The following is a 27,924-nucleotide window of genomic DNA, read 5'->3' on the forward strand; positions in this document are numbered from 1 at the left end:
TCTGTTGTTTGGCCTAATCGCGGAAAAGACGTTATCTGGCTCGAAATGCGCGTACAATATCCGGAATTGAATATGTATGGAACGCGTAGAAATCTCGCCCGATCACGCAGTCACGGATGTCCGTAATCAAGGAAGAAATATTGAAGCTAGATATCGATCGTTTGATATCACGAGTTAATTTTTGTAATTTTTTAAATCTGTTTTTTGTTGTTAGATTTTCTATGCTTTACATTGAAAAAAAATTGCAACTAAGCTTGCTTATTTTTAAAAAATATAATGCCTGTATATTTTATCGAAGAACAAATATATTATATATTATCTTATTTTTCTCTAATCTTAATAGGGCTTTAAAAAAAAGTTGTGTGCAACATTTGAAAGTTTACTTCACAATAAAATGGAAATTATTATCTTGTTGTAAATAAATTTCTTTAAAATAGTGAGAAATGTATTTTTACCTTCGGAGTAGGAATATACAAGTCGTTGGTTGCACCGTCATTCTCTTTGTCGTGTTCATATTCTCCGAGTAAGGAGTTTCGCAGTACATTATGGTTTAATTCCTTGTTGAAGATGCGTATATTTGAAAAATTCTCTTTTGGCATAGTAATGTCAACTTCCGTCATATCGAGTGCACAAGTAGCCTTTAAAGCAGCATCTGCGAAACTGCAAGCAAATAAATAAGCGAATTAGATCTCTATAAAGTAATAAAATTAATAGCATCGGATATTGAAAAAAATAAAAATATATACACATTTGATTTAACCTTCTAAAATGTTTCCTCATTTCATTAATGGGAAGTCTCACAAGTAAAAAGAATATTAACAATGATTCTGTCCACGAATCATGAATAAAAAAATCGTCTCGATTTTCTTTGGAAAAATCACATAAATACATTTTCAAGAACTAATAAAATTGCACTAATATAATTGCAAATGGACATTTCTTTTTCTTCTTTTTTTTTTTTTTTTTTTTTTTTTGAATAATTTGTAATCAATTACAATCCATTCGAAATTGTGAGACAAATGTTGATTTGTCAAATTCAATTTATCACTCAACATCATTTGTTGTTCTCAGGAATTTTGGCGCGTAAACGTCAATAACGTTCAGCAGAAACGGAGCGTGTACTTTCAACGTAGACGGCACGTGTAAGCCAGCCAATCAATATAGCGTGAAAGCATGCGTTTGGCGCGCAAATTTATATCAATAAAACCAAGTGATTACTCGTCTTTAAGTACGCTATTTCTTTATAACTTTTAGATCAGTCACGCTAATCAATCACTTCTCAATTCAACACTCTCAGTTAAGCACTTTTTAATTAAACACGCTTCAGTTAAGCTGCTAATAGTCTACGATACGCTACAAGCAGTTCATAGCATCGTTAATTTATTCATTTTCAAATCATTTATCTGCAATGCTTGTAAGACTGCAGCATTCACTTTAATATTTTTTCACTAATTCGTTCGAACACAATTGTTCAGAATTAATAATGCAATCATAAACTCTATATGATTTCGATACAAGCAAGTGTTCGATCGAGTGGCCAGTTACAATTCAGCCAATTATAACTAATACACATCACTGGATAGCCCATCGGGCATACCTTATCATAGATTCTTCAATGTTACTTTTCAAAGGTGTCTTAGGGTACTCGAGGATCGACTTTGTCAACTTAGCACGAACAACGTCCATGATCGCCAATGACTTCTGACAAGTCGAATTTGTATATTTTCAGTCAAGAGTGATTTTCTTTTTTCTTTCAACGACGAACGAACGACCGACGAGGCTCCCATGCAGACTAGCACATCGTCCGAACGCGCAATACGGACTGCTTGAGTCGCCTGCTAACGTGGATCTTATACGGATCGTAGTCGGACGGCAGTAGGGATGCAGGACGATAGTGGGAACGCGGTGCGTTGGTGAGGGTTACACTCGGCCAATGGCAGGAGTGAAAGGGCTCGCTTGAATTTAAGGGCAGAGTGTGGTGGGCAACCTATTTAGAGGGACGACCGCTATGGGGGGCCGCTCGTATGCACTGGAACTTCCGTGCGCAAGTGCACATATGTGCAGATTATCTACACGTGTACGTTGGGGACTCGAGCCTCGTTGATCGCGCGCCCTCGTTTCCTCTAGTGGCTTTCGCGTCGGTCTTTTTTCCCCCTCGCGCGAAAGAGCACCGACTCGATCCTCGCCGTCTTTAATCAGTAATGTTGTAATATATTTCTTTCGGACACGCTATATTCATTAACACCTTGGAGGAGCGGAAACCGATTTTCGTATCTTCGCTTAGCCATCGTTTGCGGACCGGACACACAGATCCCTGTTTTGACGCGGTTTGCTGACAATGCCTTCTTATCTTATCTGCTCCTTAAATGGGAGTGGAAACAGTTTCTCGAATGTATAGTAGGAACTTTATCGCCCACATATGTTTTACGCTAAATTCCACGCGAAAGGCGCCGAGGTATTAATTCTGTATGCTTGTTAATAATTATTTTCAATTATTGTAACTCGTTTTATAAGATGTACACTATTTAATTGTCATAAAAAATATTGTTAAAAAACTTTATTTTCTAAACACTTATTAATCTCAATCAGACAAAGTTCTACGACGACCGTAATTTTGCGTTTAAGAATATTTATTTATATACTATTTTGTGACGTGTTGCAATATATAGTACATCATAAACGTGTGCCGTTCTGCTTGTTAAGAATCTAAAAAGCAGATTATCAAATGCTTCTTATCTTATTATTTCATGATCATTAGCTAATTATCATTATTTTACAGCATTTTATCAAAAGTGTTATATGCACGTCTTGTGCGATCCTATTTTGCTCAACTGCATTTCTGTTAACCTGTAAAATCCAATAAAATGCGAACAAAAGTGCAGGTAAAAGTCTTTCTTCCCAATTTCTGTGGATAAATTTGTAAGCACACCTTTAACTGATTTCACCAACTGAGTTACTAGCAAGAAAAATAATCATCTACCTGCATTTTCTTCACTTTATTTGGATACGTTGCAATTTTTATTATCCCGCAAGAAATTAATCTTTCTAAATCTGTAACCTTTGTGTACGAGAAAAAGCAAAAAGAAAAAAAAATACATGTGGTTTCTACGCATACAGAAAGAAGCCAATCAGTTTTCACTACGTAAGTATTTCGTGCGAACAGTAAGACTGATTGGTCAATTTTTTCCACTAAATGCGAGAAACTGTAAGTCCAGGTATAAACACAGACGACACGAACTTCCGCTGCATACGTGAAGCAGTTGTGTTCGGTGCAAAGGGATGTCTGTGTAAGGGATGGTTTTTGCTATGTAAATGTAGTGATGCCTAGTGAAAAGTGTTATTCATTTTCCAATAAAAAAAATAGAGAAAAAAAGCTGAGATTCTCAATGTTATCTATTTTTTTGGAAAATTGGTTTCTCGATCGTTAAGTTGGTGAAACAAGGTAAATAAAAAATTTTGTTCCGGAAAAACGGGTACCTCAAACACGTGTTTGAGATATTTCTAGAATATGAGTTCAGAAATTTTCCACAAATGCGTGTAGCCAGTATCTGAATCTAAAATATTTTTCGAGTCGAAATTTTGCTGCTACTTTCGATTTCAATCTTTCTATATTCAGCTACTTTAGAGAATTGCAATAGGTTTTTTTCATTAACATAAGAATAAACCTACTTTGTACCTGAACAATTTTTCACCGACACGTTCAAAATAGAAATTATAGGTTAAGTAGAATTGAAAAAAGTTACTTTGAGTGTTAAAATAGACGTTAAAGTTTAAACATATAAAAATTTATATATAATTTGTTAATATTCTTTACGCATAAATTTTTTCCTTTCTTCCTTATATCTTATCAAACTGAAGAGAATCCGAAATAGCGGCCGAAACATCTTACGTGCACTAATTTATAATAATTATATAGTTCTTGTGCTCCTACAATCGCGATTCTCTGTTTTAACTTTGAAAAGCCACACTTTGCAGTATTGAAAATTTCGGTCTGAACTGCAGAAAATTTGCGCGTAAAGGCGCGCGAAGAGGCGCGTGCTAATGTTCGTGAACCTAGCATATCATTTTCCAGCAGATCAAAAATAAAAGAGAGTTCTTGTCGCATGCAGTCGAGTTCTATAGTTCCTTATAGTTTTTAATAATAGTTCTGGTGATTTTATCCAAAAAAACACCAATCGAAAAAATGATCTGCTAACTTCCCGTAGCAGATCATTTTCTAGCAGATCAAAAATAAAAGAGAGTTCTTGTCGCAAGTACATTGCTTTTCAATGTACTCGCCCAGAACTACACGAAAACTCTTTAATTATTAACAGAACTATCAATATACGGCCAGCATATCACACATATGCTCAAAAATGCGTGTTTTTCGGGTAAAATAATTGTTTAAAAAATTTTCTAATTATTTTAGTCGTCAGAACTTTTTGGAAAAGCAATGTACTTGCCCAGAACTACACGAAAACTCTTTAATTATTAACAGAACTATCAATATACGGCCAGCATATCACACATATGCTCAAAAATGCGTGTTTTTCGGGTAAAATAATTGTTTAAAAAATTTTCTAATTATTTTAGTCGTCAGAACTTTTTGGAAAAGCAATGTACTTGCCCAGAACTACACGAAAACTCTTTAATTATTAACAGAACTATCAATATACGGCCAGCATATCACACATATGCTCAAAAATGCGTGTTTTTCGGGTAAAATAATTGTTTAAAAAATTTTCTAATTATTTTAGTCGTCAGAACTTTTTGGAAAAGCAATGTACTTGCCCAGAACTACACGAAAACTCTTTAATTATTAACAGAACTATCAATATACGGCCAGCATATCACACATATGCTCAAAAATGCGTGTTTTTCGGGTAAAATAATTGTTTAAAAAATTTTCTAATTATTTTAGTCGTCAGAACTTTTGGAAAAGCAATGTACTTGCCCAGAACTACACGAAAACTCTTTAATTATTAACAGAACTATCAATATACGGCCAGCATATCACACATATGCTCAAAAATGCGTGTTTTTCGGGTAAAATAATTGTTTAAAAAATTTTCTAATTATTTTAGTCGTCAGAACTTTTTGGAAAAGCAATGTACTTGCCCAGAACTACACGAAAACTCTTTAATTATTAACAGAACTATCAATATACGGCCAGCATATCACACATATGCTCAAAAATGCGTGTTTTTCGGGTAAAATAATTGTTTAAAAAATTTTCTAATTATTTTAGTCGTCAGAACTTTTTGGAAAAGCAATGTACTCGCCCAGAACTAGAAGAGAACTGTCTAATTTTTAGCAGAACTATCAATATGCGGCCAGCATATCACATATATGTACAAAAATGCGTGTTTTTCGGGTAAAATAATTGTTTAAAAAATTTTCTAATTATTTTAGTCATCAGAACTTTTTGGAAAAGCAATGTACTTGCCCAGAACTACACGAAAACTCTTTAATTATTAACAGAACTATCAATATACGGCCAGCATATCACACATATACTCAAAAATGCGTGTTTTTCGGGTAAAATAATTGTTTAAAAAATTTTCTAATTATTTTAGTCGTCAGAACTCTTTGGAAAAGCAATGTACTCGCCCAGAACTAGAGAGAACTGTCTAATTTTTAGCAGAACTATCAATATGCGGCCAGCATATCACATATATGTACAAAAATGCGTGTTTTTCGGGTAAAATAATTGTTTAAAAAGTTTTCTAATTATTTTAGTCGTCAGAACTTTTTGGAAAAGCAATGTACTTGCCCAGAACTACACGAAAACTCTTTAATTATTAACAGAACTATCAATATACGGCCAGCATATCACACATATGCTCAAAAATGCGTGTTTTTCGGGTAAAATAATTGTTTAAAAAATTTTCTAATTATTTTAGTCGTCAGAACTCTTTGGAAAAGCAATGTACTCGCCCAGAACTAGAAGAGAACTGTCTAATTTTTAGCAGAACTATCAATATGCGGCCAGCATATCACACATATGCTCAAAAATGCGTGTTTTTCGGGTAAATTAATTGTTTAAAAAATTTTCTAATTATTTTAGTCGTCAGAACTCTTTGGAAAAGCAATGTACTTGCCCAGAACTACACGAAAACTCTTTAATTATTAACAGAACTATCAATATACGGCCAGCATATCACACATATACTAAAAAATGCGTGTTTTTCGGGTAAAATAATTGTTTAAAAAATTTTCTAATTATTTTAGTCGTCAGAACTTTTTGGAAAAGCAATGTACTCGCCCAGAACTAGAAGAGAACTGTCTAATTTTTAGCCAGAACTATCAATATGCGGCCAGCATATCACATATATGTACAAAAATGCGTGTTTTTCGGGTAAAATAATTGTTTAAAAAATTTTCTAATTATTTTAGTCGTCAGAACTTTTTGGAAAAGCAATGTACTTGCCCAGAACTACACGAAAACTCTTTAATTATTAACAGAACTATCAATATACGGCCAGCATATCACACATATGCTCAAAAATGCGTGTTTTTCGGGTAAAATAATTGTTTAAAAAATTTTTCTAATTATTTTAGTCGTCAGAACTTTTTGGAAAAGCAATGTACTTGCCCAGAACTACACGAAAACTCTTTAATTATTAACAGAACTATCAATATACGGCCAGCATATCACACATATGCTCAAAAATGCGTGTTTTTCGGGTAAAATAATTGTTTAAAAAATTTTCTAATTATTTTAGTCGTCAGAACTCTTTGGAAAAGCAATGTACTCGCCCAGAACTAGAAGAGAACTGTCTAATTTTTAGCAGAACTATCAATATGCGGCCAGCATATCACACATATGCTCAAAAATGCGTGTTTTTCGGGTAAATTAATTGTTTAAAAAATTTTCCAATTATTTTAGTCGTCAGAACTCTTTGGAAAAGCAATGTACTTGCCCAGAACTACACGAAAACTCTTTAATTATTAACAGAACTATCAATATACGGCCAGCATATCACACATATACTAAAAAATGCGTGTTTTTCGGGTAAAATAATTGTTTAAAAAATTTTCTAATTATTTTAGTCGTCAGAACTTTTTGGAAAAGCAATGTACTCGCCCAGAACTAGAAGAGAACTGTCTAATTTTTAGCAGAACTATCAATATGCGGCCAGCATATCACATATATGTACAAAAATGCGTGTTTTTCGGGTAAAATAATTGTTTAAAAAATTTTCTAATTATTTTAGTCGTCAGAACTTTTTGGAAAAGCAATGTACTTGCCCAGAACTACACGAAAACTCTTTAATTATTAACAGAACTATCAATATACGGCCAGCATATCACACATATGCTCAAAAATGCGTGTTTTTCGGGTAAAATAATTGTTTAAAAAATTTTCTAATTATTTTAGTCGTCAGAACTCTTTGGAAAAGCAATGTACTCGCCCAGAACTAGAAGAGAACTGTCTAATTTTTAGCAGAACTATCAATATGCGGCCAGCATATCACACATATGCTCAAAAATGCGTGTTTTTCGGGTAAATTAATTGTTTAAAAAATTTTCTAATTATTTTAGTCGTCAGAACTCTTTGGAAAAGCAATGTACTTGCCCAGAACTACACGAAAACTCTTTAATTATTAACAGAACTATCAATATACGGCCAGCATATCACACATATACTAAAAAATGCGTGTTTTTCGGGTAAAATAATTGTTTAAAAAATTTTCTAATTATTTTAGTCGTCAGAACTTTTTGGAAAAGCAATGTACTCGCCCAGAACTAGAAGAGAACTGTCTAATTTTTAGCAGAACTATCAATATGCGGCCAGCATATCACATATATGTACAAAAATGCGTGTTTTTCGGGTAAAATAATTGTTTAAAAAATTTTCTAATTATTTTAGTCGTCAGAACTTTTTGGAAAAGCAATGTACTTGCCCAGAACTACACGAAAACTCTTTAATTATTAACAGAACTATCAATATACGGCCAGCATATCACACATATGCTCAAAAATGCGTGTTTTTCGGGTAAAATAATTGTTTAAAAAATTTTCTAATTATTTTAGTCGTCAGAACTTTTTGGAAAAGCAATGTACTTGCCCAGAACTACACGAAAACTCTTTAATTATTAACAGAACTATCAATATACGGCCAGCATATCACACATATGCTCAAAAATGCGTGTTTTTCGGGTAAAATAATTGTTTAAAAAATTTTCTAATTATTTTAGTCGTCAGAACTCTTTGGAAAAGCAATGTACTCGCCCAGAACTAGAAGAGAACTGTCTAATTTTTAGCAGAACTATCAATATGCGGCCAGCATATCACACATATGCTCAAAAATGCGTGTTTTTCGGGTAAATTAATTGTTTAAAAAATTTTCTAATTATTTTAGTCGTCAGAACTCTTTGGAAAAGCAATGTACTTGCCCAGAACTACACGAAAACTCTTTAATTATTAACAGAACTATCAATATACGGCCAGCATATCACACATATACTAAAAAATGCGTGTTTTTCGGGTAAAATAATTGTTTAAAAAATTTTCTAATTATTTTAGTCGTCAGAACTTTTTGGAAAAGCAATGTACTCGCCCAGAACTAGAAGAGAACTGTCTAATTTTTAGCAGAACTATCAATATGCGGCCAGCATATCACATATATGTACAAAAATGCGTGTTTTTCGGGTAAAATAATTGTTTAAAAAATTTTCTAATTATTTTAGTCGTCAGAACTTTTTGGAAAAGCAATGTACTTGCCCAGAACTACACGAAAACTCTTTAATTATTAACAGAACTATCAATATACGGCCAGCATATCACACATATGCTCAAAAATGCGTGTTTTTCGGGTAAAATAATTGTTTAAAAAATTTTCTAATTATTTTAGTCGTCAGAACTTTTTGGAAAAGCAATGTACTCGCCCAGAACTAGAAGAGAACTGTCTAATTTTTAGCAGAACTATCAATATGCGGCCAGCATATCACACATATGCTCAAAAATGCGTGTTTTTCGGGTAAATTAATTGTTTAAAAAATTTTCTAATTATTTTAGTCGTCAGAACTCTTTGGAAAAGCAATGTACTTGCCCAGAACTACACGAAAACTCTTTAATTATTAACAGAACTATCAATATACGGCCAGCATATCACACATATACTAAAAAATGCGTGTTTTTCGGGTAAAATAATTGTTTAAAAAATTTTCTAATTATTTTAGTCGTCAGAACTTTTTGGAAAAGCAATGTACTCGCCCAGAACTAGAAGAGAACTGTCTAATTTTTAGCAGAACTATCAATATGCGGCCAGCATATCACATATATGTACAAAAATGCGTGTTTTTCGGGTAAAATAATTGTTTAAAAAATTTTCTAATTATTTTAGTCGTCAGAACTTTTTGGAAAAGCAATGTACTTGCCCAGAACTACACGAAAACTCTTTAATTATTAACAGAACTATCAATATACGGCCAGCATATCACACATATGCTCAAAAATGCGTGTTTTTCGGGTAAAATAATTGTTTAAAAAATTTTCTAATTATTTTAGTCGTCAGAACTTTTTGGAAAAGCAATGTACTCGCCCAGAACTAGAAGAGAACTGTCTAATTTTTAGCAGAACTATCAATATGCGGCCAGCATATCACATATATGTACAAAAATGCGTGTTTTTCGGGTAAAATAATTGTTTAAAAAATTTTCTAATTATTTTAGTCGTCAGAACTTTTTTGGAAAAGCAATGTACTTGCCCAGAACTACACGAAAACTCTTTAATTATTAACAGAACTATCAATATACGGCCAGCATATCACACATATGCTCAAAAATGCGTGTTTTTCGGGTAAAATAATTGTTTAAAAAATTTTCTAATTATTTTAGTCGTCAGAACTTTTTGGAAAAGCAATGTACTTGCCCAGAACTACACGAAAACTCTTTAATTATTAACAGAACTATCAATATACGGCCAGCATATCACACATATGCTCAAAAATGCGTGTTTTTCGGGTAAAAATAATTGTTTAAAAAATTTTCTAATTATTTTAGTCGTCAGAACTCTTTGGAAAAGCAATGTACTCGCCCAGAACTAGAAGAGAACTGTCTAATTTTTAGCAGAACTATCAATATGCGGCCAGCATATCACACATATGCTCAAAAAATGCGTGTTTTTCGGGTAAATTAATTGTTTAAAAAATTTTCTAATTATTTTAGTCGTCAGAACTCTTTTGGAAAAGCAATGTACTTGCCCAGAACTACACGAAAACTCTTTAATTATTAACAGAACTATCAATATACGGCCAGCATATCACACATATACTAAAAAATGCGTGTTTTTCGGGTAAAATAATTGTTTAAAAAATTTTCTAATTATTTTAGTCGTCAGAACTTTTTGGAAAAGCAATGTACTCGCCCAGAACTAGAAGAGAACTGTCTAATTTTTTTAGCAGAACTATCAATATGCGGCCAGCATATCACATATATGTACAAAAATGCGTGTTTTTCGGGTAAAATAATTGTTTAAAAAATTTTCTAATTATTTTAGTCGTCAGAACTTTTTGGAAAAGCAATGTACTTGCCCAGAACTACACGAAAACTCTTTAATTATTAACAGAACTATCAATATACGGCCAGCATATCACACATATGCTCAAAAATGCGTGTTTTTCGGGTAAAATAATTGTTTAAAAAATTTTCTAATTATTTTAGTCGTCAGAACTCTTTGGAAAAGCAATGTACTCGCCCAGAACTAGAAGAGAACTGTTTAATTTTTAGCAGAACTATCAATATGCGGCCAGCATATCACACATATGCTCAAAAATGCGTGTTTTTCGGGTAAATTAATTGTTTAAAAAATTTTCTAATTATTTTAGTCGTCAGAACTCTTTGGAAAAGCAATGTACTTGCCCAGAACTACACGAAAACTCTTTAATTATTAACAGAACTATCAATATACGGCCAGCATATCACACATATACTAAAAAATGCGTGTTTTTCGGGTAAAATAATTGTTTAAAAAAATTTTCTAATTATTTTAGTCGTCAGAACTTTTTGGAAAAGCAATGTACTCGCCCAGAACTAGAAGAGAACTGTCTAATTTTTAGCAGAACTATCAATATGCGGCCAGCATATCACATATATGTACAAAAATGCGTGTTTTTCGGGTAAAATAATTGTTTAAAAAATTTTCTAATTATTTTAGTCGTCAGAACTTTTTGGAAAAGCAATGTACTTGCCCAGAACTACACGAAAACTCTTTAATTATTAACAGAACTATCAATATACGGCCAGCATATCACACATATGCTCAAAAATGCGTGTTTTTCGGGTAAAATAATTGTTTAAAAAATTTTCTAATTATTTTAGTCGTCAGAACTTTTTGGAAAAGCAATGTACTTGCCCAGAACTACACGAAAACTCTTTAATTATTAACAGAACTATCAATATACGGCCAGCATATCACACATATGCTCAAAAATGCGTGTTTTTCGGGTAAAATAATTGTTTAAAAAATTTTCTAATTATTTTAGTCGTCAGAACTCTTTGGAAAAGCAATGTACTCGCCCAGAACTAGAAGAGAACTGTCTAATTTTTAGCAGAACTATCAATATGCGGCCAGCATATCACACATATGCTCAAAAATGCGTGTTTTTCGGGTAAATTAATTGTTTAAAAAATTTTCTAATTATTTTAGTCGTCAGAACTTTTTGGAAAAGCAATGTACTTGCCCAGAACTACACGAAAACTCTTTAATTATTAACAGAACTATCAATATACGGCCAGCATATCACACATATACTAAAAAATGCGTGTTTTTCGGGTAAAATAATTGTTTAAAAAATTTTCTAATTATTTTAGTCGTCAGAACTTTTTGGAAAAGCAATGTACTCGCCCAGAACTAGAAGAGAACTGTCTAATTTTTAGCAGAACTATCAATATGCGGCCAGCATATCACATATATGTACAAAAATGCGTGTTTTTCGGGTAAAATAATTGTTTAAAAAATTTTCTAATTATTTTAGTCGTCAGAACTTTTTGGAAAAGCAATGTACTTGCCCAGAACTACACGAAAACTCTTTAATTATTAACAGAACTATCAATATACGGCCAGCATATCACACATATGCTCAAAAATGCGTGTTTTTCGGGTAAAATAATTATTTAAAAAATTTTCTAATTATTTTAGTCGTCAGAACTTTTTGGAAAAGCAATGTACTTGCCCAGAACTACACGAAAACTCTTTAATTATTAACAGAACTATCAATATACGGCCAGCATATCACACATATGCTCAAAAATGCGTGTTTTTCGGGTAAAATAATTGTTTAAAAAATTTTCTAATTATTTTAGTCGTCAGAACTCTTTGGAAAAGCAATGTACTCGCCCAGAACTAGAAGAGAACTGTCTAATTTTTAGCAGAACTATCAATATGCGGCCAGCATATCACACATATGCTCAAAAATGCGTGTTTTTTCGGGTAAATTAATTGTTTAAAAAATTTTCTAATTATTTTAGTCGTCAGAACTCTTTGGAAAAGCAATGTACTTGCCCAGAACTACACGAAAACTCTTTAATTATTAACAGAACTATCAATATACGGCCAGCATATCACACATATACTAAAAAATGCGTGTTTTTCGGGTAAAATAATTGTTTAAAAAATTTTCTAATTATTTTAGTCGTCAGAACTTTTTGGAAAAGCAATGTACTCGCCCAGAACTAGAAGAGAACTGTCTAATTTTTAGCAGAACTATCAATATGCGGCCAGCATATCACATATATGTACAAAAATGCGTGTTTTTCGGGTAAAATAATTGTTTAAAAAATTTTCTAATTATTTTAGTCGTCAGAACTTTTTGGAAAAGCAATGTACTTGCCCAGAACTACACGAAAACTCTTTAATTATTAACAGAACTATCAATATACGGCCAGCATATCACACATATGCTCAAAAATGCGTGTTTTTCGGGTAAAATAATTGTTTAAAAAATTTTCTAATTATTTTAGTCGTCAGAACTTTTTGGAAAAGCAATGTACTCGCCCAGAACTAGAAGAGAACTGTCTAATTTTTAGCAGAACTATCAATATGCGGCCAGCATATCACATATATGTACAAAAATGCGTGTTTTTCGGGTAAAATAATTGTTTATAAAATTTTCTAATTATTTTAGTCGTCAGAACTTTTTGGAAAAGCAATGTACTTGCCCAGAACTACACGAAAACTCTTTAATTATTAACAGAACTATCAATATACGGCCAGCATATCACACATATGCTCAAAAATGCGTGTTTTTCGGGTAAAATAATTGTTTAAAAAATTTTCTAATTATTTTAGTCGTCAGAACTCTTTGGAAAAGCAATGTACTCGCCCAGAACTAGAAGAGAACTGTCTAATTTTTAGCAGAACTATCAATATGCGGCCAGCATATCACACATATGCTCAAAAATGCGTGTTTTTCGGGTAAATTAATTGTTTAAAAAATTTTCTAATTATTTTAGTCGTCAGAACTCTTTGGAAAAGCAATGTACTTGCCCAGAACTACACGAAAACTCTTTAATTATTAACAGAACTATCAATATACGGCCAGCATATCACACATATACTAAAAAATGCGTGTTTTTCGGGTAAAATAATTGTTTAAAAATTTTCTAATTATTTTAGTCGTCAGAACTTTTTGGAAAAGCAATGTACTCGCCCAGAACTAGAAGAGAACTGTCTAATTTTTAGCAGAACTATCAATATGCGGCCAGCATATCACATATATGTACAAAAATGCGTGTTTTTCGGGTAAAATAATTGTTTAAAAAATTTTCTAATTATTTTAGTCGTCAGAACTTTTTGGAAAAGCAATGTACTTGCCCAGAACTACACGAAAACTCTTTAATTATTAACAGAACTATCAATATACGGCCAGCATATCACACATATGCTCAAAAATGCGTGTTTTTCGGGTAAAATAATTGTTTAAAAAATTTTCTAATTATTTTAGTCGTCAGAACTCTTTGGAAAAGCAATGTACTCGCCCAGAACTAGAAGAGAACTGTCTAATTTTTAGCAGAACTATCAATATGCGGCCAGCATATCACACATATGCTCAAAAATGCGTGTTTTTCGGGTAAATTAATTGTTTAAAAAATTTTCTAATTATTTTAGTCGTCAGAACTCTTTGGAAAAGCAATGTACTTGCCCAGAACTACACGAAAACTCTTTAATTATTAACAGAACTATCAATATACGGCCAGCATATCACACATATGCTCAAAAATGCGTGTTTTTCGGGTAAAATAATTGTTTAAAAAATTTTCTAATTATTTTAGTCGTCAGAACTTTTTGGAAAAGCAATGTACTTGCCCAGAACTACACGAAAACTCTTTAATTATTAACAGAACTATCAATATACGGCCAGCATATCACACATATGCTCAAAAATGCGTGTTTTTCGGGTAAAATAATTGTTTAAAAAATTTTCTAATTATTTTAGTCATCAGAACTTTTTGGAAAAGCAATGTACTTGCCCAGAACTACACGAAAACTCTTTAATTATTAAAAGAACTATCAATATACGGCCAGCATATCACACATATACTCAAAAATGCGTGTTTTTCGGGTAAAATAATTGTTTAAAAAATTTTCTAATTATTTTAGTCGTCAGAACTCTTTGGAAAAGCAATGTACTCGCCCAGAACTAGAAGAGAACTGTCTAATTTTTAGCAGAACTATCAATATGCGGCCAGCATATCACATATATGTACAAAAATGCGTGTTTTTCGGGTAAAATAATTGTTTAAAAAATTTTCTAATTATTTTAGTCATCAGAACTTTTTGGAAAAGCAATGTACTTGCCCAGAACTACACGAAAACTCTTTAATTATTAACAGAACTATCAATATACGGCCAGCATATCACACATATACTCAAAAATGCGTGTTTTTCGGGTAAAATAATTGTTTAAAAAATTTTCTAATTATTTTAGTCGTCAGAACTCTTTGGAAAAGCAATGTACTCGCCCAGAACTAGAAGAGAACTGTCTAATTTTTAGCAGAACTATCAATATGCGGCCAGCATATCACATATATGTACAAAAATGCGTGTTTTTCGGGTAAAATAATTGTTTAAAAAATTTTCTAATTATTTTAGTCGTCAGAACTTTTTGGAAAAGCAATGTACTTGCCCAGAACTACACGAAAACTCTTTAATTATTAACAGAACTATCAATATACGGCCAGCATATCACACATATGCTCAAAAATGCGTGTTTTTCGGGTAAAATAATTGTTTAAAAAATTTTCTAATTATTTTAGTCGTCAGAACTCTTTGGAAAAGCAATGTACTCGCCCAGAACTAGAAGAGAACTGTCTAATTTTTAGCAGAACTATCAATATGCGGCCAGCATATCACATATATGTACAAAAATGCGTGTTTTTCGGGTAAAATAATTGTTAAAAAATTTTCTAATTATTTTAGTCGTCAGAACTCTTTGGAAAAGCAATGTACTGGCTCAGAACTACACGAAAACTCTTTAATTATCAACAGAACTATCAATATACGGCCAGCATATCACATATATGTTCAGTGTCCTCTATTTTTTATCTGCTAACTTTCCGTAGCAGATCATTTTTTTCGATCGGTGTTTTTTTTTATAAAATCACCAGAACTATCATTAAAAACTATCAGGAACTATAGAACTCGACTGCATGCGACAAGAACTCTCTCTTATTTTTGATCTGCTAGAAAATGATCTGCTACGGGAAGTTAGCAAATCATTTTTTCGATTGGTGTTTTTTTGGATAAAATCACCAGAACTATTACTAAAAACTATAAGGAACTATAGAACTCGACTGCATGCGACAAGAACTCTCTTTTATTTTTGATCTGCTGGAAAATGATATGCTAGGTTCACGAACATCGCGTGCTAGTGATAGCGCAACCGAATATCGATCGCTAATACGGGTTTAAGGGGGGGACGCGATTGAAAGGTCCGATAGGACACGCGAGCGATACAAACTTCGCCGATCGTTTCTCGATTCGCCTCCCTCCCCGTCGCTTGATGTTGGCGCCGACGAATTCAACGTACTTATTGACTTATATCCTCAGGTCGGAATCAGCTGTCGCCTGACTTTATCGTAGCCCTACGTGAATTCCTTTGAGGTGAGCACGAAGGGTGGTTTCTTCGCACATACGATTGTTCCAGTCGCAAAAGGAAGAGAGAGAGAGAATCGAACTCCTACTCCTACAATGCCGAATCGGCCCCGAGGGGGCCCCCCCCCCCCCCCCCCCCTCATCGCAACCCGCTGGTGGACACGGGTACACCGACCCGTAACGTCATGACGGTACATGCGTCGCGCGAGATTCGCCAAAAAGCAAGGAACGTGCACGCCGGCGACGGCGCATGGGGGTAGCTCAGCTGCTTTCTGCCGTAAAACCGGCGAATCGGGGGTCGCAGACCCCCTTGCGGACAGCTGTGCCGGGATCGTACACCTTCGACGTTTGCGCTTCCCCTATAAGTGCTTCACCCAGTCGTTACCCCCGTCGCGGTACCCCACCCTTCGCGCAATTTATTGCGCGCGGAGTAACAGCTTTTTAGCGATCCTCGAGAGTGCTGATATCGCCGCGCCCAGCTTTCACGATCATCCTCTCTTCCTTATTCGGATTCCAGATTATGTGTTTAAACGAAGTCGCGTCGGCGACTCAGCGAGTATTCGGTCTTAAACAATTAAATTTGTACAGTTTCAATTATCCAATTGCCCAATCTCTCCCCTTCTTCGCGCTTTTCCCCCTTTTTTATATTGATTTCTGATTAATACCTCATGTCGAGCGAAGAAATTAAAATACAACGAATTCGGATGAGTTACAAATTAAGATCAGATATTGAAAACTACGTTTCTCGCTAAACGCGCACTGACGATCCGCAGCCGTTTTCCGCAACGCTATTGGCGCGCTCTTTATCAACTATCCAGCTGTTTCGAGTGGCGATATTCGAACTACTGTTCGAACTATTGATCCCTGCAACTCAAAAGAAATGTGTACACATCTCTTATTCCTGAAACATTCGTACGGGCGTACAAGTGTGCGTACAAGTACACATATGCGGGGTGGCGAAGTACCGGCCAATATCGGTAAATACCGGTCGGCGGCGGCGGCGGCGGCAGAGCTGCCCATCGACTTTGATTTTTCTGTGAGAAAGAGTGCAGATGGCCGTATCCATTGTGAGGGTTGGCGCGTGCCAAGGGTATCGACGGTGTACCGCACGAGACACGCGGCCCCCCTCCCTCTCTCTCTCTCTCTCTCGCTGTATCACGAAAACTTCTGTGTGTGTGTGTGTGTGTGTACGCGACGACCGGCACTGCTAAGTGCACGACCGTCACACGTTCCCGCGTGTACGCACACACGTGGCCGCGCCAGGATATGTTCGCATATGCGTGTGCCGTGCCGACAGGTATGGTCCTTCGCACCGTTCGCGCTACGCGTCCTGTATCACAGCATCGCGCACATGTACACGCGGCGCGGCTTCCGATCGATGCACGGTCCGCCGGCGGGAAGCCACTTACGTAATACCTGTCACGAGGTTCTCAAACGGAGGATTTCGCGATACTTGCGACCGGAAACAGAACGCGCGAAATAATACGAGATAAGATTTAATATCGTTAGGCGAGTACAAGCGAAGATAAATATAATTTCAATTAAAATAACTACGACAAAGATGATTATTTTGAAGTTGTAAAATTGATGAGCAACTCAAGCGAGAAATTACGATTAAGTGTAATGAAAAAATAAAATTTAAAAGGCTGCGTTATTGAATTTTGCAATAATTCTACTTCGCGTGTATATTAAACGTCGAGTCTTGCGATACTCGACAAATAATTTTCGAACATCAAATCGCTACGGATGTTCGCGATCACTCGCCTAAATTACGAGAGATCGCGGAAAAATAATTAACATACCGAAGCACCACTGGCGACGATGACCCGGTAACCGTAAGTTTACAGACGTCCGGAACGTCGCTGCAGCTTCCTAAACGGGATCATCATCTGTTCCTTCACGTGTGTCTCTCACCCTTATAGACGGCACCCTGGCCGATTACACTATTCTTTCGGCGTACGCAGCCGCCGTGTGTCGCAGATGTAACGCATAAGTAAGCGGAATTCGCAATACGTGCGCGTACGTCGAAGCGAGACGACGAGAGCGACGGAGAAGACATTCGACGAGGAAAAAAACTCCAACCCCTACGGGGAACGCGAAGGAACGGCAGCGCGAACGGTGGAACGAACGGAAACGAGAGAAGGGAAAAAGAAAGGTTGCCGAATCCTGTGAGAAGTCTCGAGTAAATTCGCGGCAGATGCCGTAATCGATCGAAGCTAATTGTTACGTCGCCGCATCGATGTAAGGGGGCGCGTTTTTTTCCCTCCCCCCATTTTGTTCCGTTCATCCGTAACGACGGAGTAATTATATAAACGGAAAAATATGCCTCATAAATAATGCAGCAGTTTACTTGCAAATTGTTAAAATGTAGAAAGCAGTTGAGAATATAGAATAACTGTAAAATTAGTCTTTCATTATTGCACTATTAAATATTTCATCAAGTAAACGCTTTTGCTGAAAAATACGCTTGCAATAATTTTTCTCAGGCGCTCTTTCGATACGCCGTCCGAATATGAAGCGAAGGAGCGATCGCCCGGTTTCTTCCACCCTGGCTTTTTGATCGTCGAAAATGTTGCACCCCATGCAACTCCGCGTCCGGCGGTGGGTTAAAGGCGACTGTATTGCAAATTCGAGACGAGGCAGTTTCGTAGACCGAACGGCGAAACACGTTGCTCGAAACGTCTGGCTTTGAAAAAAGCCTGATTGCCCATTGTTCGACGCGCACGTATGACGCAGCACATGCACGCGCGCGAGCTGTAACCGTGTGTCATCCGGGAAAATCACGCGCGCGCGCGATAGGTACAATATTATTATTCGGGAGAGTAACAGGTATTCGGCAGTTGAGTAGGCATTTATGTGTAACGTCAATACCGCACAAAGAGAGCCTGATTTTATGCTCTAAGATTTTATGACCAAGAAAGGTGGCCTGCCTCATTTCGTAATTTAGCAAACAGGAACAAAATCAGCGTCGCTGTAATCCGGATAGACCGTTGGCACAGCTTAAAAATACGAGATAAAACTGTTCCAAAGTTTTTGATGCATTTTTCACGAAAGTAACTGTAAATAATGAATTGTGACTAAAAAATTAATAGCGAAATGTGATAATTATTTTAATTGTCAAATGTCGTGTCCCAAAATCGCTTTCGATCTTACTTGAAAAATCTGACAAGTCTTTTCATCGAAATGATTAATTAAGGAGAAGGTGCGTCTGTGTGATCCGGCACACTCTCGCAGTCCACATGATACAAAGATCAGGTGTATCGAACGACTCTTCGCCCTCAAGGAATTCGGCCATTGAAGGCCATTTTAAGATTCCTCGACGCGATTATACCCTTCTCAAAGCACCTCCAACTTGTACGCTGCACATTTGCACCCGACCTCCCTCACACAATAGCAAAGCATTTGTACGGATTTTTCTGCGAACTGCTGTTAAAGGTAGAAAAGTAGATACCAGCTGGCTCGTGGAGCATTATAGGCGTCGGTTACCTGTTCGGTTCATCGTAGATCAAAAAAATTCCGATATCTTTGATCCGAATCTGTCATTTTCGGACAATAAGTTCGGAACAACGTTGCTTATTCGGCGATTTATAAGATTGCAGCGGTAAAACTATGTTGTAAAATAATTTATACATGAATATGTAAACTATTATTTATTCTTGGATAAATTTTCTCTAACTTTTCTGGTGCATTTCGTAATCGAAATCACGCAAACTAAATAGCATTTGTAGCAAAGCTCTCTCTATAATTCTATATGTCAAATTAATAAATACATGAAAGAATCATTGAGCAACGAAAATATCTGTATCATGTTTATTTTTTGTAGACTATTATTTTAGAAGCTTTTCGAAGCTTTTAAATGTGTTATATCCGAATAAAAGTACCAGCAATAATTAAGCGTCACACTTCACGATTACTGTATGCATCGTCTCGGCATGAACGAATTATCTTTGGGGACAGCCAGATGTTCATTGATGATAAGCCGGTGAGACGCTGATGAATCATTACTATTCATCGGCTCGTGCTCCGTTATTGATTAACTGCAAAACTCAGTCCCGTAACAGCTGCACCCGTATACTCTGTCACGCTACCATACGTCAGAGCTCTTATGCAGGGGGGGAACAAAGTTCATGGGGGCGTACGTGGGTACATGACGGAATAGGGTACCAAAGTACCGAGAGAATGAACGTTCGTGACAACAGTCGGCCTCGGCCGATCGATCGTGCGTACGAGTTGCACGCGAAATCGGTGAGTGATAACGATAATGCACGCGCGAAGTATACGCATATGTCGCGAGAAAGTTCCGAGCTTGCTATTCCGACCGATGCACTTCCGTTCGATTGCTACGAGGGTCAATCGAAAAGTTTTCCCGGCCTAATCAAGAAAAACACACATTTTTGGGTGGAAAAAAATTTATCTCTCAACGTAGTCTCCCCTTTCAACTCAACACATTTGGCCCACCTTTTATCTCAAGCCATAAAAAAAAATTGTCCAAATCCGAAAAATACTCGTTCACAGCGTGTTCCGCGGCAGCATTTGACCCAAATTTTTTCCACCAAGCATTTTTTCAGATTTGGAAAGAGAAAGAAGTCGCTGGAAGCCATATCTGGAAAGTAGGAGGGATGCGGGAGCGGATTTGAATCTTAATTCATGCTCCAGCCGCACGCGCTTTTGATCAATTGTCAGCAAACGCGGCAACCAGCGCGCGGGTTTTGGACAAATAATTTTTTTTTATGGCTTGAGTGGTTGAAATAAAAGATTAGGACCAAATGTATTGAGTTGAAAGGAGACTACGTTGAGAAATGAATTTTTTTCCACCCAAAAACACGTGTTTTCTTGGTTAGGACGGGAACTTTTCAATTGACCCTCGTATAAACATTTTTACTTCTACTTTATTTATTATCAGCCTATTGAAATAAACGCGCTGAGAAATGAATGCGTAAAGTAACGCGCATTTTCCTTCACGATCGCGGAAACTTTCCGAAACTTATATTGTCGGCGTACTAACGTATACACGTATGTCAGAATTGTGTTACGTAATGCGCGTTCAAAGTGTGTTAGATAAGTAAATGCATATCTCGATCTCGGGATACATAATATTCAAGATAATCTTTTTCGATCAACGCGCCGCAAAGCCATTCGGCTTATGAATGACAATGCGTGAATCGAAAGGCGGAGGGTACAAGGGCCGCGCGCATGAAGCGAGACGGGACACCACGAAGAGCGGAGGCGGACAGGAATTCCAAGAAGAAAGCTAGATAAAAGATGGAAGAATCGCGCCGAGGTCTGCCGCCCACCTGAAGACGAGAAGAAGGCGGTCTCCTCGCTTATCGAAAATTCGTTAGAAACCCTGGCATTCGTCAAGGTTTTTTTATCGAACTGATCGAAATTGCCCACGGCATCGTCTTTCAACCAATTCGATTTATCTACGTGACGCAATTTAACGGTAGACAAGACGAAACTTCACCGAGACAATAATTATACTTAATGTAAAAATAAGAAAAATCGTAAAACCGTAGAAATTCGATCGATTAGAAGAAACAAATGGAGGAGATTGAATCCTCGCCGCTAATATTCTCCAGCGATTTCCGAACGAATCCAGCCGATACAAGGCCATTCCGCTTCGCGGTTGGGCATCGCCTTCCCGCGCCTTCCCGCGCTCGCGTTCCCATGCCGTGTAAAGTTCACGTCCTCTCCGCCACCACAGAGGGGGATTTAAATCTCAACGGTCGCGCCGGTTACGAACGACGGTGGGGAGAAGCGACGTGGAGACTCGCGGCCTCTTTTCGCTCACGCCAGGGAGGCGAGGGCGTGCGGAGAGGAACGAGAAGCGGAAAGGAGAGGAACGGTCGGAGAAAAGGCACGGCGGAGAAGCGGAAAGAGGCGCGGGGAGACCGAAGGAAATGCGAAGGGAAGTGGAAACCGCGAGGACGAGAGAGAGAAAGAGACCTCTTGTTTGTAAACAGAGAGGCGGGCCGCGCGTCCATGCGAAACGACCCTCCTCGTCAATGGTATCGCATATCCTTTCGCGCCGATAACGCGGCGGATAAATAAATTCGAAACTCGGACCGCGATATCGACGTGTAATTGCCCTCGATTTCAGCACCGGCTTACTTAGTCGACGATCACACTTCCCGGATCTCAGATACGGGAGGCTGGATCAGTTTGGACCAGCGTTCACGTGTCGCCGCGACACCGTGAGATTCGCGAATTGCGGATTAAATTTCGTCCCTGCTGAAGAATTTGGAATGCAACGGTTGCCGCGTCTAGAAATGAACGAATCACAAATTCCTATCAGGCGGTTTCCGGCTCAGTCCATTAGCATCTTCTTCTCGTTATTAGTCTTGGATGTCTGTGTCGCGTCGGAGACCACCATATGTAGCGCCATACATCCTCTACTTTCATCGATTATTATTGTAAACGAATACACACGTACGTTCAGTGCCGTCAGTCGGAAAAGAAGATATAAATATTAGCAAACAATGTATTAAATTTTGGGAAAGTTTCCGAGCATTTTCTACGAGAACAAAACTGGAAGAAATGTGAAAACTTTAAAATAGCACGATTATTTCACGGTCATTTAAAGATTATTATACTTCTTCTAAGCCGAGGATCGCCGTTGGACCGGAATAGTTTTATCTCATCTCGTACGCTCGCATCTTCGTCTGCACTTTGGCGAACGGTTGCATTCTCTCGAGCGTCGGTGGATGTCCGTAAAAACGCATGGGTCTTTCTTCGTGGACGATCCCTTGGCGGTTTGTCCGGCGGGAGGGCGACGCTTCGGTTTCCCACTCCCGGTTTCTCTCTCGCTTCCTCTTTTCCTCCTTTCTCCTCGCTCTTCTCTTCACGTCATCTTTCTTCGTCGTTCCGAACCTTTCCCTCCTTTTCTATCCACCGACGTTTCAACCGCCATCGACAGAACTCTCGGCGTCGACGCCGCCGCCGCCGCCGCCGCCGCCGCCGCCGCCGCCGCCGCCGCCGCCGCTGCCGCCGCCGATGACGCTTCTACGGCGAACTCTCTCATCCTCCTCCGCCCTTTACACGCCCCGCATAATCCCGCAACGGCATCTAACTCCTTCGCCCTCTCCTCGCCCTTGGACCAACACGGTGCCGTGCCCTGGCATAGCAACACGCCGGACAACCGTCAACAAACCACGAGAAAAATGCCCGAGTGGACGCATAACCGTCACTGAACGTCTTCCTCGGTTCTTGCTCTCTTCGCGTTCCTTCAACTCTCTTAGCTTCGCGGCAGTATGCAGACACGATTTGATTGCGAATGATAATATCGGTTTCTCTTTTCGTAACGCGCTACTTTTCGCACATACAAATATTCGCAAAAATGCGTAATGAACCGGTCGGTTCTCTTTTATGCCCGCCAAAGTTATAGAACCAAAGAACCAAAGAAAAGATCTTGCCAAAGCAAGATCATAAATCACTCTTGCAAATCGATCATCGATAAACTGGAGCACAATACAGTCTTTCATTCTTGACTTTCTATGTTTTCTCACTAATTTTTCACGGTGTACCGAGGACAGCGAGTCAAAAAGCAGAAGAAACTGTTCGCATCTTACTAATTTCTTAAAAAAGATAAATTGAAAAAATTTTGAAGAGATCAGCTTGATGTATTAAAAATAGAAGATCTCGTCTATACATCTACCTGTCTCTACTACTCGCACGGATCTCGACTACTTGGTGCTCCCCAGATCGTTATCCATTTCTTTACGGCCTCAGTATTTTATTATAGACACATTTTTCGACGTGTTGTTTGACCGTGACCATAAATTTCCAAAAAAAAAAACATTTCCAAAAAAAGTCAGTCGCTGTTGAAACCTGAAAATACGATGCAATTTTAAGCCGCATAGCAGACAAATAATTCTTTGATGAAAATTATGTTACGTATAACAATTTTGAACTGCACAACATAATCGCTTATCTTTACATCGCCGCGTGTTATCAGAACGTGCAACAGAGATTACGCAATACTTTCAGAGTCGCGTCAACCAACACGCGGAAGCCGATCAAAGGCGTATCTGTAATGTCCGGGTTGATTATTGAAAACATTTATCGTTAATCAAACCATTTAATTTAATTATTTTAATTCAGGGACAAAATTAAATCACAAAAATTCAATTTGGTATTATTTAAATATAAAAAAAATTCATATGTATTACGTATTTTTTTAGTATCTAATGCGTGGCCGCGATCTTGGACTTTTTATCAGCACTGTGGTTTCGTAAATATCGAATATTTCTCATCTGTATTCTGCACGCAACAGCTTCATTTGCATATTGGAGTAAGTTTCGATACGCTGCATTTACACTAAAATTATCGCATCGTTTAAATCTATCGAATTATTCAGCGTTTCCTGACTTATCACAAATTTTATCAAGATTTGTTATGTTGGAACAGGCTCTCGTGAAGGAGCGTTAACCCGCAGTACGCTTCCTTTTCTTGCAAATTATCGCTCCTTTCGGTAACAAAGCGGTCGGGAGAGGCGCGAAACCGGATGGGCGACCGATCGTTCGAACATGCACTTCGAAAAGAGTCTCTGTAGAAGCCGCCTTGGTTGTATAATAAGTCCAAAACTTGAGCAGAGGGATCCACCCACCGAATCAGCTTCGTCGGGACGAAAGCCGTTGCCACGGCCACGCCAATGTCGCTTCCAGCCTAACTGATAACTCGACTCTTTATTTTCGAATGATATTTCTATTATTGATAAGAAGAACAGCCGCGATTTGCATCATCGCACGCACGCAGACATTGGTTAACGTTAATATTCAATTCTTTATTCTGATTTCTTCATCTACTGAGAAAAGCTATTTAGAAATAAGTGACGCCAATTAATATTAAAAAATTTATGACAAGTTTTTGTAGAAAATTAAATTCCTTTCTATAAGCAACAGTCTCGTTGCTTTATTTGAAATTTTGCAAGAGACTAAGAGATTAAAATTCTATCTGGAAGGCTATCTAATGGCAGGGCGGGATCAGATTGTGGGCGGAATATTCGGACGAGTTTCGTAATGATACATTTTTATCTGATAATATATAGCTGCTCGGAATTAGATCTAGTTTTATAACAGTGAATATAAGGATCCGCCCAGAATGTCGAAGAATGTGCCGGAAGCGGTGAAAAACTTTGGCATATTTATACCGCGCTTATATAAAAACAATAATAAAGTCTCTCTTAATCGTGTTGAGAATTTCATTTAATACATTAAGCTTTATCACTGCGGGGAAAGAAATTAGCTTATGCAATACTACGATTATATTCTAACAAAGCAAAAGAAAAAAAAAGACTCGTAATAAAACGAAGAAACGAGAGCGTGCACGAATTTAGAGAAGCGGTTTGTTTAAATGCGGCTTCGGATAACTTTTTTCAAGCTGCTAAGAGAAATCGGAGGCACATAATATACACGTACAGCCGAGCCGATGCCCAACGGCTGTGAGAACGTCAACGGAAAGGGCCGTTGCTCCATCATCGGCGAAATGGCGGTGTTGCGTCTCTGCGGAATTGCATTCCTCTCTCTGCACGTCTGATCCGGGGGAGGTAGAAGAGCCAACGGGCATGATACGAAGGAGGAAGAGGAGAAAACAGAAGAAAAAGGAGCAATGAAGGAGGGAAAAGGAAGAAAAGGGGGACGAAAGAGGAAGGAGAGGAAGGAGAGCGCGCGGCAAAAAGAAGAACGGTAAAAGGAGAGGACGCGAAGGCCGGTCGCGGGGGGGCGACGAAGGGAGAACGGATGAGTAGGGGTGGAAAGCAAAGACGGTTAATGTACCGCTACCGCCGATCCTTTTGCGATTGATAGCGACCGGGAGTGTCGGGAGTTTAATGGGGACTTGCACGCCGCACTTTCGTGTGATGATTTCGGCGAACGTGCGAACGTGGCTCTACGCCGAGATGGGGCTCGTATTTAAGTAATAATGGCCATTTAAGTATCTATAAGAACAAAGGGATTTTCATGTAGCCGGAGGCAGAGCAAATATCATGCAAAAACTGAACAGGTATTCGATGGTTTCGATTGTAACCGTTGCTTTCCACAGAAACTGCTTTTGGCTTTCCTTTGTTCTCAAGGAAACTGCAGTTACTGCATTAAAGCTTTTGTGGAAAAAGGTTTTTTTCCACAAAATTAAATTTTCAAAGAGCTGCGAGATATTATAATGGAGGAATATGTGTTACGCATTAGACATATATTCGGTTGTCAGAATTTTGTAATTTTTTTCTATCAAAATTGCGAAAACTGGAAGAAGTTTTTCAACAAGTTTAAGATGCCTGAAACATTTTCGAGTATTCGAAGTATATCGCGATCGGACGGTCTTTCGCCGATGCAATGGTAAAAAACAAGAAACCGGCGTAAAGTATGACGTGCGTGCAGAAGGAAGGAGGAATCGCGGTTGAAGTAGCAGGCGAAGGAAGCGGAGGAAACTCGCGTCAGCATGTGGAACGCGTGGAAGGACGATAAGGGTGCGTGCGCCCGCGTTGGGCTTCCTCGCAGCTACAGGTGTAATCGTTTGGAAAACCTACGGAAGTTCACGCTTCGATAGCCGCCCGTGGAGGATTGAGTCGCTCCGATTACTGCATGGCTCTTGACACCGAATGTCAACTGTTTAAAGGATTACATGTTCGAAGGCTTAAAGAGTATCCCAAATATTTTGATAGAAATTTATCTCCGATTTTTTGACATTTTTCTGAAAATGCCAATATTATGTTATTTTAATCGAAGCTTTATCGCGCAACGTAAATTTCGATTAGCAAAAAGTCAGAAGAAGAGTTAAACTACAAAAAAGTATAGTAAATTACAAATATTTATCGTTGCAAAAAAAGTACGAAGGTAAGAGAATCCTCAGAAAGAAATATCAATCAATGTTAATTGATTAATTAATCTCCGTTTAATTGTAGACGTGGATTGCTCGTGCGTTTTGTCTTTTCCCCCTTCGCTTCTAGAAATTGCTTTATTGCTCATTAGCAATAATCTATTTCATTTTTCATCCGTCTGTCTATTGTCTTCTCTGCATTTTAAGAAAAAAATCTCGCGCGGAGCAACGCTCCAGATATATTGTACCGCGAAGAACGTATAAGTTGTCGCAAACAGGTAATCTGAGCCGAGTAACGTAGATTTCATAAGATCGGATAACATAAGGCGATCGGTGAGCTAATGAAGGAAAGAGGAGCTCATCCCTCGTGCTCGCGTTGCTAGACGCGAGATAGCAGATTTAGCGCTCAGCGATCAGTTCCCGCGCGAACGGCCGGTGGATAAAGCGAGATGGATGATCGCTTCTTCTTCTTGGTGTTTCCCGCGCGTACAGAAACTCCGATCCAACTCTGAGAGACCCGTCGTTGTTGCTGGGGCCCCCGAGAGGCCCACCACGTCGCTAGTCGAGTCGAAAGAGAAAGAGAGAGAGAGAAAGAGAACACGCACGCTCTTTTCCTCTGACAGCATACCGGAGCGACGGCGAGAGAGACGCGAAGAGAAGACACGAAGGAACGAGAGTGAGAGGGACAATATTGCGTAATTTTTAACCGTCATCGGGTGGCGGACTTCAGCGAGAAATGCCGTGCCCGAGCCCGAGGCACGTATTATAATATCTCGGAGAGCGTACTAATTGGACTCGGCTTAGATGCCGCGGCTTATTTAGCCTGCATACTTGTTTATTCACGTGACGTGGTGGATGCACCGAAAAATTGACCGATAAAATATGCACTTGCACGATAGCGTTAAAAATCTAATAGTAGAGATTATCGAGTGATAATTAACATCGCAGAAGCCACATTTCAATAACGCATATTTACAATTTCATACCAAATAAAATCTCATCAGCATGCATCAAAATGATTAAACTCAACTTTTATTT

At 37.9% G+C, this 27,924-nt stretch overlaps 1 protein-coding gene and 1 long non-coding RNA gene across 4 annotated transcripts in view; one reads left to right on the forward strand and one right to left on the reverse strand.

Moving 5' to 3' along the window:
• The window catches only part of LOC105674910 (M-phase inducer phosphatase-like), a 56,013-nt gene that overhangs the window by 3,281 nt on the left and 24,808 nt on the right, over positions 1-27,924 (reverse strand). For 2 of the 3 annotated variants that reach the window (XM_012371580.2, XM_012371582.2), the window contains exon 4: positions 456-660. In XM_012371580.2, the coding sequence (XP_012227003.1) occupies positions 456-660 (205 nt within the window). Of the gene's footprint in view, positions 1-455; positions 661-1,597; positions 2,387-27,924 lie in introns of those variants that run through there. The other variant, XM_012371585.2, reaches the window with a different exon arrangement.
• The window catches only part of LOC136997799 (uncharacterized), a 35,227-nt gene continuing 10,557 nt past the window's right edge, over positions 3,255-27,924 (forward strand). The window contains exon 1 of the long non-coding RNA XR_010888443.1: positions 3,255-3,442. This is a non-coding gene — a long non-coding RNA (uncharacterized lncRNA). The remainder of the gene's footprint in view (positions 3,443-27,924) is intronic.

The sequence above is a fragment of the Linepithema humile genome, chromosome 2 (genome assembly GCF_040581485.1).
Source record: "Linepithema humile isolate Giens D197 chromosome 2, Lhum_UNIL_v1.0, whole genome shotgun sequence".
Taxonomy (NCBI): Eukaryota; Metazoa; Arthropoda; class Insecta; order Hymenoptera; family Formicidae; genus Linepithema; species Linepithema humile.